The following is a 13,244-nucleotide window of genomic DNA, read 5'->3' as shown; positions in this document are numbered from 1 at the left end:
TATGAAGAATTGTCTGTTTGAGTATATAGGAAATTGCTCTATTGTAATTCAAATAATCAAAACGTTTGACTTGGATTTGGCTCCATATTGCTCACTGGTACAAATTAGGTTGATTGAATATCTGAGATGCCTTTGTGACCAAAATTCAAATAGGACGGTAACACTTACAATATAATAGTCAATCTGTCTCAGCGTCTTATAATATGCAAGCTGCGTAATGACCATTTAATTAAGTATCAATTCCTCTGAGCAGGCAACTCTCCAAGAGCTCTTTTAGAGCTCGAGGAAGGCAAGTTTGAGGGAAAGAAGATTGCTGCTGTGGGAGAACTCAAGTTGCTGAGCCCACTGCCTCATCCCTTTGAATTGAATCAGCCTCTCAAGGACGCTAAAGCCAATATAAAGTATATTAGTTTCAATTTGTTTGAATGAGTGCGTGCATATCTGCTGAATACAGCAGGCTTAATTACCATGTTTTGTCCTTGAGAGAAATAGTCTTATCACAATCGGGATCAGATGATAAACAGGCTCATATTTAAACATTATCATGAATGCAAAAATACTGATATACATTCCTGTATGACTTTCCCAGTTTAATTGATGCCCTTTACATAGACAGTTAATCTGCCTGGAGGTGCCTAAGCATTGAAACACATCCTTGTGCATGTGCATATTTCAGTACCAGAGGAGGGCGGTAGAGCACTGCAAAACAGGGCATATTAATCACCTTGACCACCCGTTTTACTGTCAGCACCAATAGGATGCTGTCATAGACACAAGCCTTAAGGGTCATTGTATTATTTTTTACCGTATAGTTTATCTTAGTTTTTAGAAAAACAATATCACAAAGAAAAGAAGTGGTCTGCAGTCATCAAAGAACAGCTTTTGAGAATCTGACTCGTAGTGGAAACATCACAAAACATTTATTATTTATAGGTGGAAGGCTTTTAAAGTGTGGAGGTTTCGACAAGTTGTTTCCTGGCTGATATTTAGTGAGATGACAGCAAGTCATTGTGCAATTCTTGTGCATGGGCATCTGCTGCATGCTATCGTGACCAACTTCCCAAAGCCAAGAATCCAAGTAGGTTCTGCGTCTGATGAGGGTTTCGCTGGACGATTTCTGCTGACAATATAAAGTTACATTCCTGCTGCTTTGCGTCCACATATATAAAAAAATGTTGACTGTGCTCTTACTCAATCAGAATGATCGATTGGTTCTTCCTGTCTCACGTTAAGTCACTCCTGTTGACGGTTGGTGCAAAGTCCTACAACTGGTAGGCTATTCACTGTAGTTAATGAACGGGCTCCACAGCGAGCAGTGAACCAATGCACACTGTATAGAAACGTGATTCTTTTGTAAAATCTCATTTTTAATGGAACTGACTCACAATAAATTACACCTTGCCTTCAACCTCTGTTTCTCTAATTAGGATGACAGTCGCACACACTAACACCCATGTGTCCACTCGTACTCTCATACACACACACACAAACACGCACACAAGAACCGCGTTCATACAAGGGCAAAATGCCCGGTATAATCAGGGTGCTTTGTCTTATGCACTGTAGCCATGTTTAACCATACTAATGATCACTCAAGGACAAGCATGCATATGCAAAGCACATACGCCTATTTTGTTTGCTTCCCTTAAAAGAAAGGCCATATCATTCCATATCTGAAATAATATTAATGAAGGGTGCATTGTTTGCGTGTGTGTATGTGTGTGCGTGCACACTTTAATGCTTTATGGGGACCTTAGCTCAAAGAGATGTGACGGGGCCCCAAAAACGTGCAAGGACAAGGTGAGGTCGACTATAGGTTAGAAGAGTATGTGGGTGTTTGTGAGGAAAGAGCACAGTACAGTAAGGATAAGCCTTTCATTCAATTACAGCCCAAATTATCCTCACCGTCAAGAGAAGCAGCGAATGAAGGAGCCTAAATGTGTGCGATGCAAATTTGAGTAAAGACTTATTTTCTTGTTTGTCTTCATTGTAAACCCTTTGCGGGGTGACATACCTTGTGTTTTGAAATCCCATTTACCACGAAATAACTTCATCTGCTTGACCGAAGTCTATGGGGGGGTGGAGGGGGGCTGCTGCCTCCTCCAAGGTCGCTCCCTTCCACTCAGCCAATATCAAGTGTTGTGGCACTGTGCCCTGCTCATCTCTTCAGTTGAAAAAATCAAGCAATATGGCACGTGGTGAAAATTTGCCCAGCTGAACGGTGGCCAACCTATTTTCATATAGATGGAAAGCTACAAGTCTTGCCATGAAGGTCCCTTCTTTTTCAAACCCATCTCTACTCGGAAATGAACTTTTAAGACTTGATCAGCATAATAGTTTTGTCCGCATGTGGCATTGCAATGCTCAAGCGTGTGATACCGGCCAATAGGTCACGCCAGATAATTAAACCAAGAGGCAGAGAGAAATTCAATACACTCTCTTAGAACTGACGGGTTCTTGGACTCGGGAGAGACTTTTGTATTCATAGACTGGATATAACGCTTTTCTAAAGCATCAATGGGTTTCCCCCTAAAGTACAAGTCATTGAGTGTGTTGACTGACAGTTGTGTCACATGACAGACCAGCATCACATTAATGCATAGTAGCTGATTAAGGTCACAGATTAATTCCTTTGAAAAACTATTCATCATTTTTGCCAACCTTTAACCGTTCGGTATTTCTAATGACTCAATCTTTTCATTCATTTGTCCTAATTTCTATGCCGGATCACACAACTTCAGGGACAAAAGGGAGACTTTTCTTACAGTTCAGGAACAAGGTAATGTTTAGCAGTGTAGGAGTTGTGTTGCGTACCTCTGGTTCTGAAAAGTGAAACCAACGCTGACTTCTTTTAACTTGCATTCTTTCTGATGGCCACCAGGGGGCAACTTCTCTGGCTGCAAAAAGTAGGCCGATAGTATGGAGATCTATGATATAATTACTTTGCTTTTCAGTTGATTTATTACCTGAGTAATCACTATAGGCAGGGGGTTAATCATTAGTTCCACTACAGCATGAGGTTAATTTAGCAATGTGTTGATTCATTTAGAATACAATGGACCAAAAAAGCAAGGTATACTTGCGTGTGGCTATCTTGTGATTGATAGTTCGCTTTTAATCACAGTGGTGTCCAGTTTGGAATATTTTTGTCTTGGGTACTCCACAATGTGTATTCAGTCGATAAAGTAAATTGTACGGCTTATTAGGCTCTGTTGTTTTGTATTTATTTCCAGTCTCTCTCTGTTAAAATAAACCAAGATGGGGACCAAAATGATCTAAAGACCTAAACATCATTGAGACTGCAGTCCACAAATCAATGGGTTATCTCAAGGTGACTTTTCCGACTTTTAGAAATATTCTCAGCATGAGAGATTTTATTATGCATACTGGTCTGCAATAAACCAAGATGGCCACCAAAACGAGCAAAATTGTCTAACAAATCATTAAAATGGCAGTCCACAAATCAAAAGCCTTACGGTGACTTTGCCTACTTTTAAAAGTATTTTCAATATTTCATTTTGCGAGGACTATATAAAGGGCTTCACAAAGTTGCATTGCATTCCTTTGACATTGCCAGGGCCGTATTCATTTTATTCATTCATTCATTTAAAAGGATTCAAATTCATGCAGCCGTCACAATTACCCTTTTATTGTACAGTAAATTCTTCTTGTTCAAATATGCTGCCTGTAACACAAAATAAAACTCCACAGCAGTGAAAAATTGGGTGTGTTATGTAAATGGCAGCTAATTGAGCCACAAGTGCCTGTAGCAAATAATATACTAAGCTTATTATGGGACGTCTCTTGAGGCATTTTATCTGATTTCTAGCAGACAATTATTATAATCTCAAACTATAGCAACCACCTACTGTACATGCTTGCACACCTCCGACGTGTTTGCATGCAAAGCAGCGCACCTTTGTTGTTTGTTTTGAACGCGTTAATGAGTCACGCTCGCCTTCGCCTTTTGGATAATAAATAAGAACAGTTGGCTTTAGAAAGGCATGGGTCGCTGATTTCATCTCAACTGGAATAAAGGCCTCAGATTAAATTCACAGTCACCCCCTGATCTATCTATTTCACAAGGGAAAGGGCAGAATGACTGGCTGTCAAACCAGGACAGCCTCGTCTCTCATCAGCTGCCAAATATTTCTCTTTTAAAAATATTTAACTTTGTGTTGTGAGCACGGCATTTTCCCTTCGTACATCGTGCCTGGAATCTTATTTCCTTTCAGCGCCAGCCCTCATATAGCTCGCTGTGTCCAACGCTGTCCCTTTTGTCACAAGACACAGATCAACGCCTCTGCTACAAACAGCACAGGTGGAGACGATCTGTTGCACCCTCCCTGTCTGCCAAATCCACCCACTGGTGTGGGGAAGTGTTGAATTTAATATGACCTTTGGAGGAATATTGAGACAGACGGCTGCCAGAGCTTCAGTTTGACGAGCGTGCCAAACAGTTCTCTCGCCATGCGAGCTCAAAGTATGTGAACCCTTACATCACCCTCACTGTCATCTATCAGCCACGAGCCACATCACGTCTACACAGTGCAGGGACTGTGGGAAGGGTTTTACTTGGTGCGTGTTGACTTATTTTTAAGGAGCGATCGTACAGTGGAAGGGTCGTAGAAAGTGACTCACCAGAGTCCGATCTAGCGGCGTTGAAATGTCTTTGATTTCTTTTTCTTTAGTTTGTTTTACTGTTTAACATTCTTTCAAACCCATTGGGTTCCACTGAAATGTTCCCCAATGGTTTGTGGTTGAAATGCACTTATTGTAAGTCGCTTTGGACAAAAGCGTCAGCTAAATCGCATAATACGTGGATGGGACATTTGCCATGTTTCCTAAAAGGTTTTCTATTTGTTTATGTGTGTATTTGCGATGGGATCCGTCATCAGGACTTGGCTGCAGGCCCCTAAAACCTGGAGCAGCCTCTGATCAGCGCATCCGCAGTCAGACAAATCTCAATTCTAATGATGCAAACCTGCCTGGCTGGAAAAATGTCCAACAGTTGTTAGAAAGCAGTGCCAATCAAGATCAAACCTCTCTATGATGTATTAATTAAATCTAGTGAGAGAAATTAAAATAATTATTGAAAAGGCAACGGCATCAAATTAAAGTTATAATTAAAAATACAAGTTGATATAACCCCCTCCACACTTCGCTGAACAAACACCAGTTAACAAACGCCCGCAGGCTGTTTTTAACTCTAACAATAGCAGCTTAAGTAGGATCAGTTGATCAAACTGCTGAAAAGTGACCCGTGGTGGAAGAGAAGGTCCTCTCGCTGTGGCTGCCGATCCGCACCAGTTAATTAACACCGCCAGAGTGTGTCAAAGGGAGGGAAGACAAATCGCGTCTCTTAGTGGTGTCACAGAGCTGCCTGCAAGGGCGTGACAAAGGGGAGATGCAGGAGGAATAACAATGTCTGTATTCTAAACTAACATGATAATAAATTAGGAGAACATTGAAAGGCACGACGGGAGTAGAACCCATTACGATGAAACGCCATTGTGCTCCTGCGTGTAATGCAAATCAGATAATGCAATTGTCAACCGAATAATAGACAAACAAGCCCGAAGGGTCATTACGGCAGAAATAGGAGATGCTTTTAAAACTCACTCCGACTTGTAAACAGACTGAGGTTTAGCCGTGCGTGTTCTGCCAGAGGCCACGCCTTAACTCTCGGTGAAGCTAATTAGCTTAGAATTGAAAGAAAAGCTTTCCTTTTAAAAGTCTGTGATTGACACGGGAGGGTTCTTGTGGTACGCGATGTTCCAGAGCACTTATCTTGGTTGTTTCCCCTCCTCGAGCGCGAGTAACTGAGCCGCCGTGTTCCTTTTAGACCAGGTGACACTGCTCCTCTGACGCAGGACTGCATCGCGCCACACGGAGCGAGCGTGCGGCGTGATGGACGTGGCGTGGTCGACCTTCACCGGAGGAACACATGCAGGACATTGGAGGGACGGGAGGCGGCTCCCGTGTTTACCTTCGCCCGTCGTCAAGGCCCCCGGAACCCTTTCACGTCCCTTCGGGCCGCAGCGCTCACTTCCACACAAAGTCACGTGACCACGGTGAATAAATTCATTCATATAACTTTTATTTTTCTACAAAAATATTTTACATTACAAAAACACACCTTGAAATATACACGGTCGACTTTTTTTTGAAGTAACCGTGGGACATCTCGACTCAAATATATCTGTGTCTTTATTTAAATTGTAGGTAAATATATCAGCAAGAATAAATCCGGTTGCTGTATCTTGTGAGGTCTTATAACAACGTCACCAAAAGGAGCTCGGATCCATGGAGGGTCTCGTCCGGCGCCGAGGAAAGGAAAGCTTCCGTGAACTGGAATCTGATCGAAGCGATATGGAATCTCAATCAGTCCATAATTATACTTAGAGCACTACAGAACCAATACGGCCCCCGCTGACGGCTTTAAAATGACCCTTCGGAGGTACCTAAGCGGCAGTTCCTCAAAGCGTACAGGTAAGAGATATAAGCCGGGGTGATGGTGTTAAGCGACGCTGGGAAACCTACAAGAAGAGTCCCGGCTTCTGTCCCACCTCCCACAGCGCCTCCTGCCCTTTTCCCCCGTGGCGCTGTGGACGGCTTTCACCGGTCTGCCATTTATTCGTCTATCTGTCAACATCCCTATTAATCTCCACTACACTTGGGCGGATTTTCCAGCTGTCTGCCCGGATCCGCCCACCTGTAAAGTATCTACTGTCCATCCCTCATCTCTTTCTGTACCTCGAGTACAGCGGGCAGCTCTTCCTGTAAGACCGTTTCTTTCTCTCGGGGTCGGTGGGTCATAACCTTGAACTCAAACATAGCGGTTTGAAAAGATGGGGAATACTGGAGGGCAGTAAGACGCCTCGCAGGCCCGAGGTCCAACGTCCAGGCACTATTTAGAGCACTAGTTTGACATTTGGGGAAATATATCAGCTTGTGCTTTCATGCCGAGATATGAGATCGTTATCATTCTTATGTCTGTATGTAAATAGAAGGTTACAGCCTGGTTCTGGTTAGCTTAGCATAAAAACAGGGCAAACTGCCGGTTTGTCTATGTACGAAGGAAATGAAAGCTAAGCTGTAGCCGAATATTTATCTCGGCAGGAAAGAAAATGCTGCTCTTCAGTTGCGCCAAATGTTAATCGGTTCCTTTCAGGAAAAAAAATGTGCCTTTCAATGAATTCCCCCGTCACATATAAACATCTGGAGTTACCATTCAACTGTTGTCTACATCCAGACAACCATGTGTTGCCATTTGTTATTGTAGTAAACTGGTTCTACATGAAAAAAACCAAACGCTTTTGCTTTCAGGAGAAGCCCCCTCCCCCCCAAGCAGTGTCCTTCGCTTAATTACACAGTTTAGCCATTCAAAAAGAAAACTGAGAGATAGAACTTATGGTTCTCAAGAACTCAATTTGTGAAGCGCGGCGCATTGTGGATGTATCCTAGTGTAACAATATGATCTGTAGAGCAATGCGCTTTAAACGACAAGTGAAATAAATAACAGCAAAAAGGAAATAGCAAAAAACAAACCAATTGATATTTATACATACAAAACGTTCCAGTTTGTCTTTAGTCTGAGTGTCCACCCCCTCGCTCCCCGCCAATGAGTCTACGTCTCATTGAGAACGCCCGTCCCGCGCTTTGGCATCATAGCGGCTCTGAGCGCAGGGCCAGCGACAGCGTCCAGAGGGGCGGCAGCAGCCACAGGGGCGAAGGGGAGGGGCGCGCCCCCAAAGGCGAGGCGGTGTCGGAGGTGCAGGAGCACACCTCGTACCCGTTGTCCGCGTGGTCCGGTCGGCGGTGCACGTTGGCCCTCGTCTCCGTGCCCTTGGGTTCCGCGTCCGGAGAGTCCGACTGCATCTCGGTGCACAGCAGCCAGTCTTTGGCGACGAGGCGCGGGTACCCGGCCTCCGCCTCCATGTCGCTGCTGGGCACCCGCCAGTACTCCTTCCCCTTGAAGAAGTAGGAGGAGCCTTCGGGGAGAAAGACAGACGGAAGGGGAGAGATGCTCGTTACCTTTCTGCTTCCGATAACTTCCTTTTGCTCGCCTCATTTCGTATTTCTACTAAACCTGGTGTTTGTCTCTCCTCACTCACTGATCATTGTGAGCTGCCACCACATCCTGCACCCCCCCCCCTCCCTGTAGCGCACTGTTGTCTGTGTATCGTAGGCTTGTGGAGGCCGCCTGCAGGCAGATGAGTTCTTTGATGTGGCTCCAGGTCCCCGGCCCAAAAGGTGTGTGTTCGTGTTTGTGAATTTGCTTGTATACACACACACACACACATGCATTTGTATGTCTCTTTCCACATAATTGGGGATTGTGTTGGACCGTCCCCTCGTTTGCTCTTGGCCCGTTCCCACACACGCATCACAGAGCTTAAAGCAGGACCTGTGAAGCTGGAAAAAGGCCCAGACACATCACAGACCCCCGAACACTTGACAGGGAAAAGAGCTTCCACGCGCTCAACGGGGGCGTGGGGGGGGGGTTCCTGTGGGGCAAAGTGGGGATGTTGCCCGCTCCCATGGAGAGGAGCCTGAAATAAGGCCAGCGCACCGGCCGCTAATTCTTTTGTTTTTGTACCAGTTTTGGACATCAAGTGCTCAATCAAAGCGTATTCTGCATACTCAACATTTCCTGCTAAGGCTGCAAAAACAGCGTCAGCTTTAAGTAAACATCATTTATCCCCCAGGGACGATGATATGGTCTCAGCATCTGACCTATTGTGATTTCTTAGGAACAGTCAACCTTTCTCCAGCAGCCAGGGACCAACTCCAGCTCCAAAGCCGCTGTCTGGTCGGAGCAAATGCCAGGACCGAGCTAAATCATGGCTTTAAATGCCACTTTCTTTAGACTAAATCAAAACGTATGGTATTAACTCTGGTAATGAAATAGAATCACAGCGTTAGTCCCCGTTACCATGACCACAGCACACTCTCTACATCTTTCACCGTTATTAGGGAGAATGGGAAACAGAGCGATTAGAGCCGAGCACGGCACAATCTCATGGCTCTTAAGGAGCAAATATAATAATGTTCATTGGCACCATCACCAATTGGTTTATTTGCCCGTCTTCACTGCAATGTTGGGCTGCAATAACGAATCGGAATCAATAAAAATGCATCATCCAAGGTATTGGCAATGAATTTCATTATGGATTCGTTGTGTCCCACGATTATTACAGCACTCAATGAGTCGCGGAACTAAAAAAAAGAAAAAAGAGCCGAGTCGTAGCCGAAGAAAGAGCAGCGGCAGGTGTTATGAATCACAGGCAGGGAAGTCTGTACGACTTGATTCTTCCAAGGTGTTCACACACTAAATAGACTAAAAAAAGTGTGTTAATTGCAAAAGATGCTAAATTAACATGATATGGCACGGGAGCACCACGTGATGATTCAGCACCTCAAACCAAAGCGTGTCGGGTCCTTGATGAGGAGGGAGGGAGTTCAGCAGCAGAATCCTACTTCTGTTCCGTTTTGAAGTGAGGAACGTTCTGCTGCTGCTTTTTACTCGTCATCCTGCTCGACAAGCCGGCGTTAATATGTTATGAAACATATGTAATATACGATATTTCCTGTGCTTTGTCCCATATCGGTTTTACTTGAAAAAAATATTTGTGTGTCTTGTACTTTTTACCGCCATTTTAAAGTCAGTATATAGCACTTTGTCATCTTAAGCTGTGTTTAAATGTGGTGTATAGATTTACTTAACTTGCACCACAATAATAATTAATAATGGAGATAACAATTAATAATGTAATGTAGTAATAAAGTCCATGAACAGTGTCTGAGTGATTTATGTGTTTGTTTGTGAGTGTGAGAGTTTGTGAGTGTAAAGAAAAAGTTCAAATCCTGTTCACTTTTCTAAATTGTATTTTTTCTTTATTTTTTCTTTAAGCAATAAGGTACGAGAGGCTGTACTTTATCGTCCAATAATGTAACAGTTCGGGCCGTTGTTAGGCCCGACGCGCAGCTGTTACTCTATTGAAGATAAAGTACAGCCTCTCGTACCGTATTGCTTTTGTAATACGGTTACCAGCGAAACTATAAATAGTAAGTAAATAGCTGCCTTTCAGCACGAAATAGTATTCGCCACCAAACGTTTTGTATCGGTGAATTTGCCCGGTTTTGGAATGATGGGTTGGAAATTAATGCTTTTTTTAACGTTGTTTTTTTATCTGATGAATCAAAAAAGAATGAACAGATTCATTTAGTTGCAGCCCTACTGCAATGCATCTTCATTTGATGCCATGTAAGCGTAAATAAAGCTCATCAGCTGCCCTTCATATTTGGTGATTCATCTGACACTATTACCCTCCACGTCCTCCACATGCTGTACACTGATTAACACACATTAATCACTCAAGCAATTAACAGGCTCTTAGTTTCTACCTATTTAACCAGGGACACTAAATCTTAGGGAGTATAAATAATTAGGGTGAGAGAAACATTAAAACGTTGCAAATGTAATTATTCTGCAGTCAAAAATTGCGTTATGCACACTATTAAAATACAGGTCAAAATAAAAGTTCACAGAAGATATCATTAAGTTGTCTGTTGGGGGAGAATTTGTTGATCTGCACATTGTGACTTTCTCAGGAACTCGGTGTGTGACCACATTGTCCATTTTGCTTCTTATCATTCTTTAAATTATTATTACTACAATTCATTTTGAAGTGCTTGCTAATAATCATTCATTATAATGGGTTATGTCATTGTAATGCCACACATAATTACACAGAGCCTGCTGCGAGCTCTCACACACACACACACACACACACACACACACACACACACACACACACACACACACACACACACATTTTTACTCTCAAGCGTAAGCTTGGCTGTACCACTTTAGCCACTATATTAGTATATTTCATAGTAGCTAAAATACCCGAATATTTTACAGGCACAGGTGCACATAGTCTATAAAGATTACTGACATGCTCCAGTAATGATCACATTACCTCACCTCCTGCTATAAAGCTACGCAGAGAGAGAGAAGGAGGGAGGTGAGGGAGGAACACACACACACACACACACACACACACACACTAATTGAATCTTAGAAAATAAAAATAATGCATTTGAGCTGATTTAATTGTTATAACGTTTACATTGTGAATATGACCTTGAGCTTTTCTTATGATTGCTCCTATTTATATTGATTATTTGGAGATTATGAGCATATTTGTACATGCACTAAATTGAAAGTAACCATCTTTCTTTTTATGATCTTCACTATTTTGAATGTTTCTATATTAGCATTTTTCTAACTCCTTTCTACTTACATAGTTGGTCAGTTAGAAGTCTACAACAAAAGAAGATCAAAACGTGTAACTGGGACACAGAGTATTAATATTCTGTGTGTGTGACACCGATTAGACATCCATCTGGATCAAGAGCAGTTCTTCAAATGTATCACTTTGTCACGTGTCGCCTCACAAAACCCCTTCACATTAGTGTTCTTTACACTGCTGTCACACGTTTAAGTGAACAATGAATGAAGAGCTACTGTACTGGTTGATCAAAGATCCTTTTTTGGCAGATTCACGCGTGAAAGGTCGTCGGTAACGGCAACTAGCTTTCTAGTCACCCATCTGCCACTGCCACTCTTTCCCCCACGTTCTTCTCTTCAGAAAATCGAGCAAATCACATCCTGGAACCGGTATGTTTGTTTGTGCATCGTCGGCTGCTGCAGCTTCAGTCCAAGTAAATATATTGTAAAACAATACACTAACTCAGCCATGGGACGGCTACACAACACAAATACAATAAATACATTTTGTAAACTCAACCTACGAGGAAAGAGAAGCAGGACTCAGATAATAACTCACACAGGGAGGTGACTGAGGCAGAGTGTGAGGGCTGATCCTGAGAAGCTGTTGAATGTTGAATGCAAGACAGCCCAAAAGGGCTGAAACGGCCTCCTTTCTGGCGCAGGTTCAGCTCTTTTAGGGAAGAGGGCCGCAAACTGACCGACTTCCCAGACAAAGACTTCTGCTTCGCCCCGGCGGCGGGAAGAAAAAGATGCCCGTCAGACGGTGGATCTGCAGAACCGCGTCATGATTGACAGGCCGACATCGATTGCCCTCGGGTTAATGACGGGGGGAAACATTCGCAGTTCGACTTCTCGTCGGGATTAGCGATTTTATAATCCCACTTTGGGGTCTTTTCTTCCCCCCAACTTCCCATGAAGCCGCCCGACTCTCTGAGCTCTCAGTGGCAGCAACATGGATTAATGAGGACGGGGAGGCCGGCCTGTGGATGGATTCGGCTCTGTGCTTCCAGCGTACAGGTCCAGGTAGCTGTTTTACAACCGCTATCTGGGAGACCGACGGGGCGTCTGTAATCCATAAAGTTTGTTCTCTGTGAAGCTTGGATTACAGCAACTGCTGCAGTCCTAAATAATGTCCACATCTGCCAGATTCCATCCTTTTTGCCAAAAAGTATTTTACTGGGCATATTTTTCCCATAAGAAGTTAAGATGACCTTAATATTGTATTATTCAGTAAAGAAACCGTTTACCTAACTTTCCACAGTTCATTTTAGAGCCACACTTCATAAACAGTAATTTCCATTTTTACAGGTTTAACACTGATGGGGAAGTTTTTTTACAGATTTCTTTCAGTGAGCATACAAATGAAAGAAGTGTGAATCCCAGCGCAGGGTTCTCTAACCTACGATTAACATTAACAACAGAAATACAACTTCCCTACGTCCCTGGACCTCGATCAGGTCATTTCTCATGAGAGGACAGTGTGCAGGGACTCGGTCTTCTCCTGCTTGAAGACGTCTCCTCCGGTGCACAAAATGAAAGCATTCATTTTTCCAGGTTACTCACCATCCGACCACCTCATGGCGTCGTCCAGCTGCGGCGGCAGCCCCTTCCAAAGCGTGCTGTCTTTCGGGTATCCCGGGTCCATGCGTCTCAGGTGGTCATCGTAGCGCCAGTAGTGTCCGTCCTTGAAGAAGTACGTCTTGTCGTTGTGTAACCAAACAAAGGCCGCGTCCACCCCTTCCAAGGGCAGGCCGAAGTCGCTGATCGGACGAGGGTAGCCCTCCTCCACGTTGTTGTCTTTAAATACCCAGTACTTCAGACCTGGAGGGGACAGACACGGGGGGTCACCATCGTAAGGAGAACTATCACCTTTATAGTTTGGAATGCATCCACCAAGTTACAAATCTCTGTGTCTCGTCAGTCACACTCGAGTAGAGGTATT

General features: G+C 43.7%; 1 protein-coding gene across 1 annotated transcript in view; it reads right to left on the bottom strand.

Moving 5' to 3' along the window:
* Positions 1-6,079: 6,079 nt before the first annotated feature.
* LOC120832044 (matrix metalloproteinase-17) overlaps positions 6,080-13,244 on the bottom strand; it is a 50,795-nt gene continuing 43,630 nt past the window's right edge. Inside the window, exons 9-10 of the mRNA XM_040198061.2 lie at positions 12,866-13,123; positions 6,080-7,994 (exon numbers count right to left, since the gene is read on the bottom strand). Coding sequence (XP_040053995.2) covers positions 7,669-7,994; positions 12,866-13,123 — 584 coding nt within the window. The 3' untranslated portion in view covers positions 6,080-7,668. The remainder of the gene's footprint in view (positions 7,995-12,865; positions 13,124-13,244) is intronic.

This window comes from Gasterosteus aculeatus, chromosome 14 (assembly GCF_964276395.1).
Source record: "Gasterosteus aculeatus chromosome 14, fGasAcu3.hap1.1, whole genome shotgun sequence".
Lineage (NCBI taxonomy): Eukaryota > Metazoa > Chordata > Actinopteri > Perciformes > Gasterosteidae > Gasterosteus > Gasterosteus aculeatus.
This window is presented reverse-complemented; position numbering and strand designations above follow the sequence as displayed.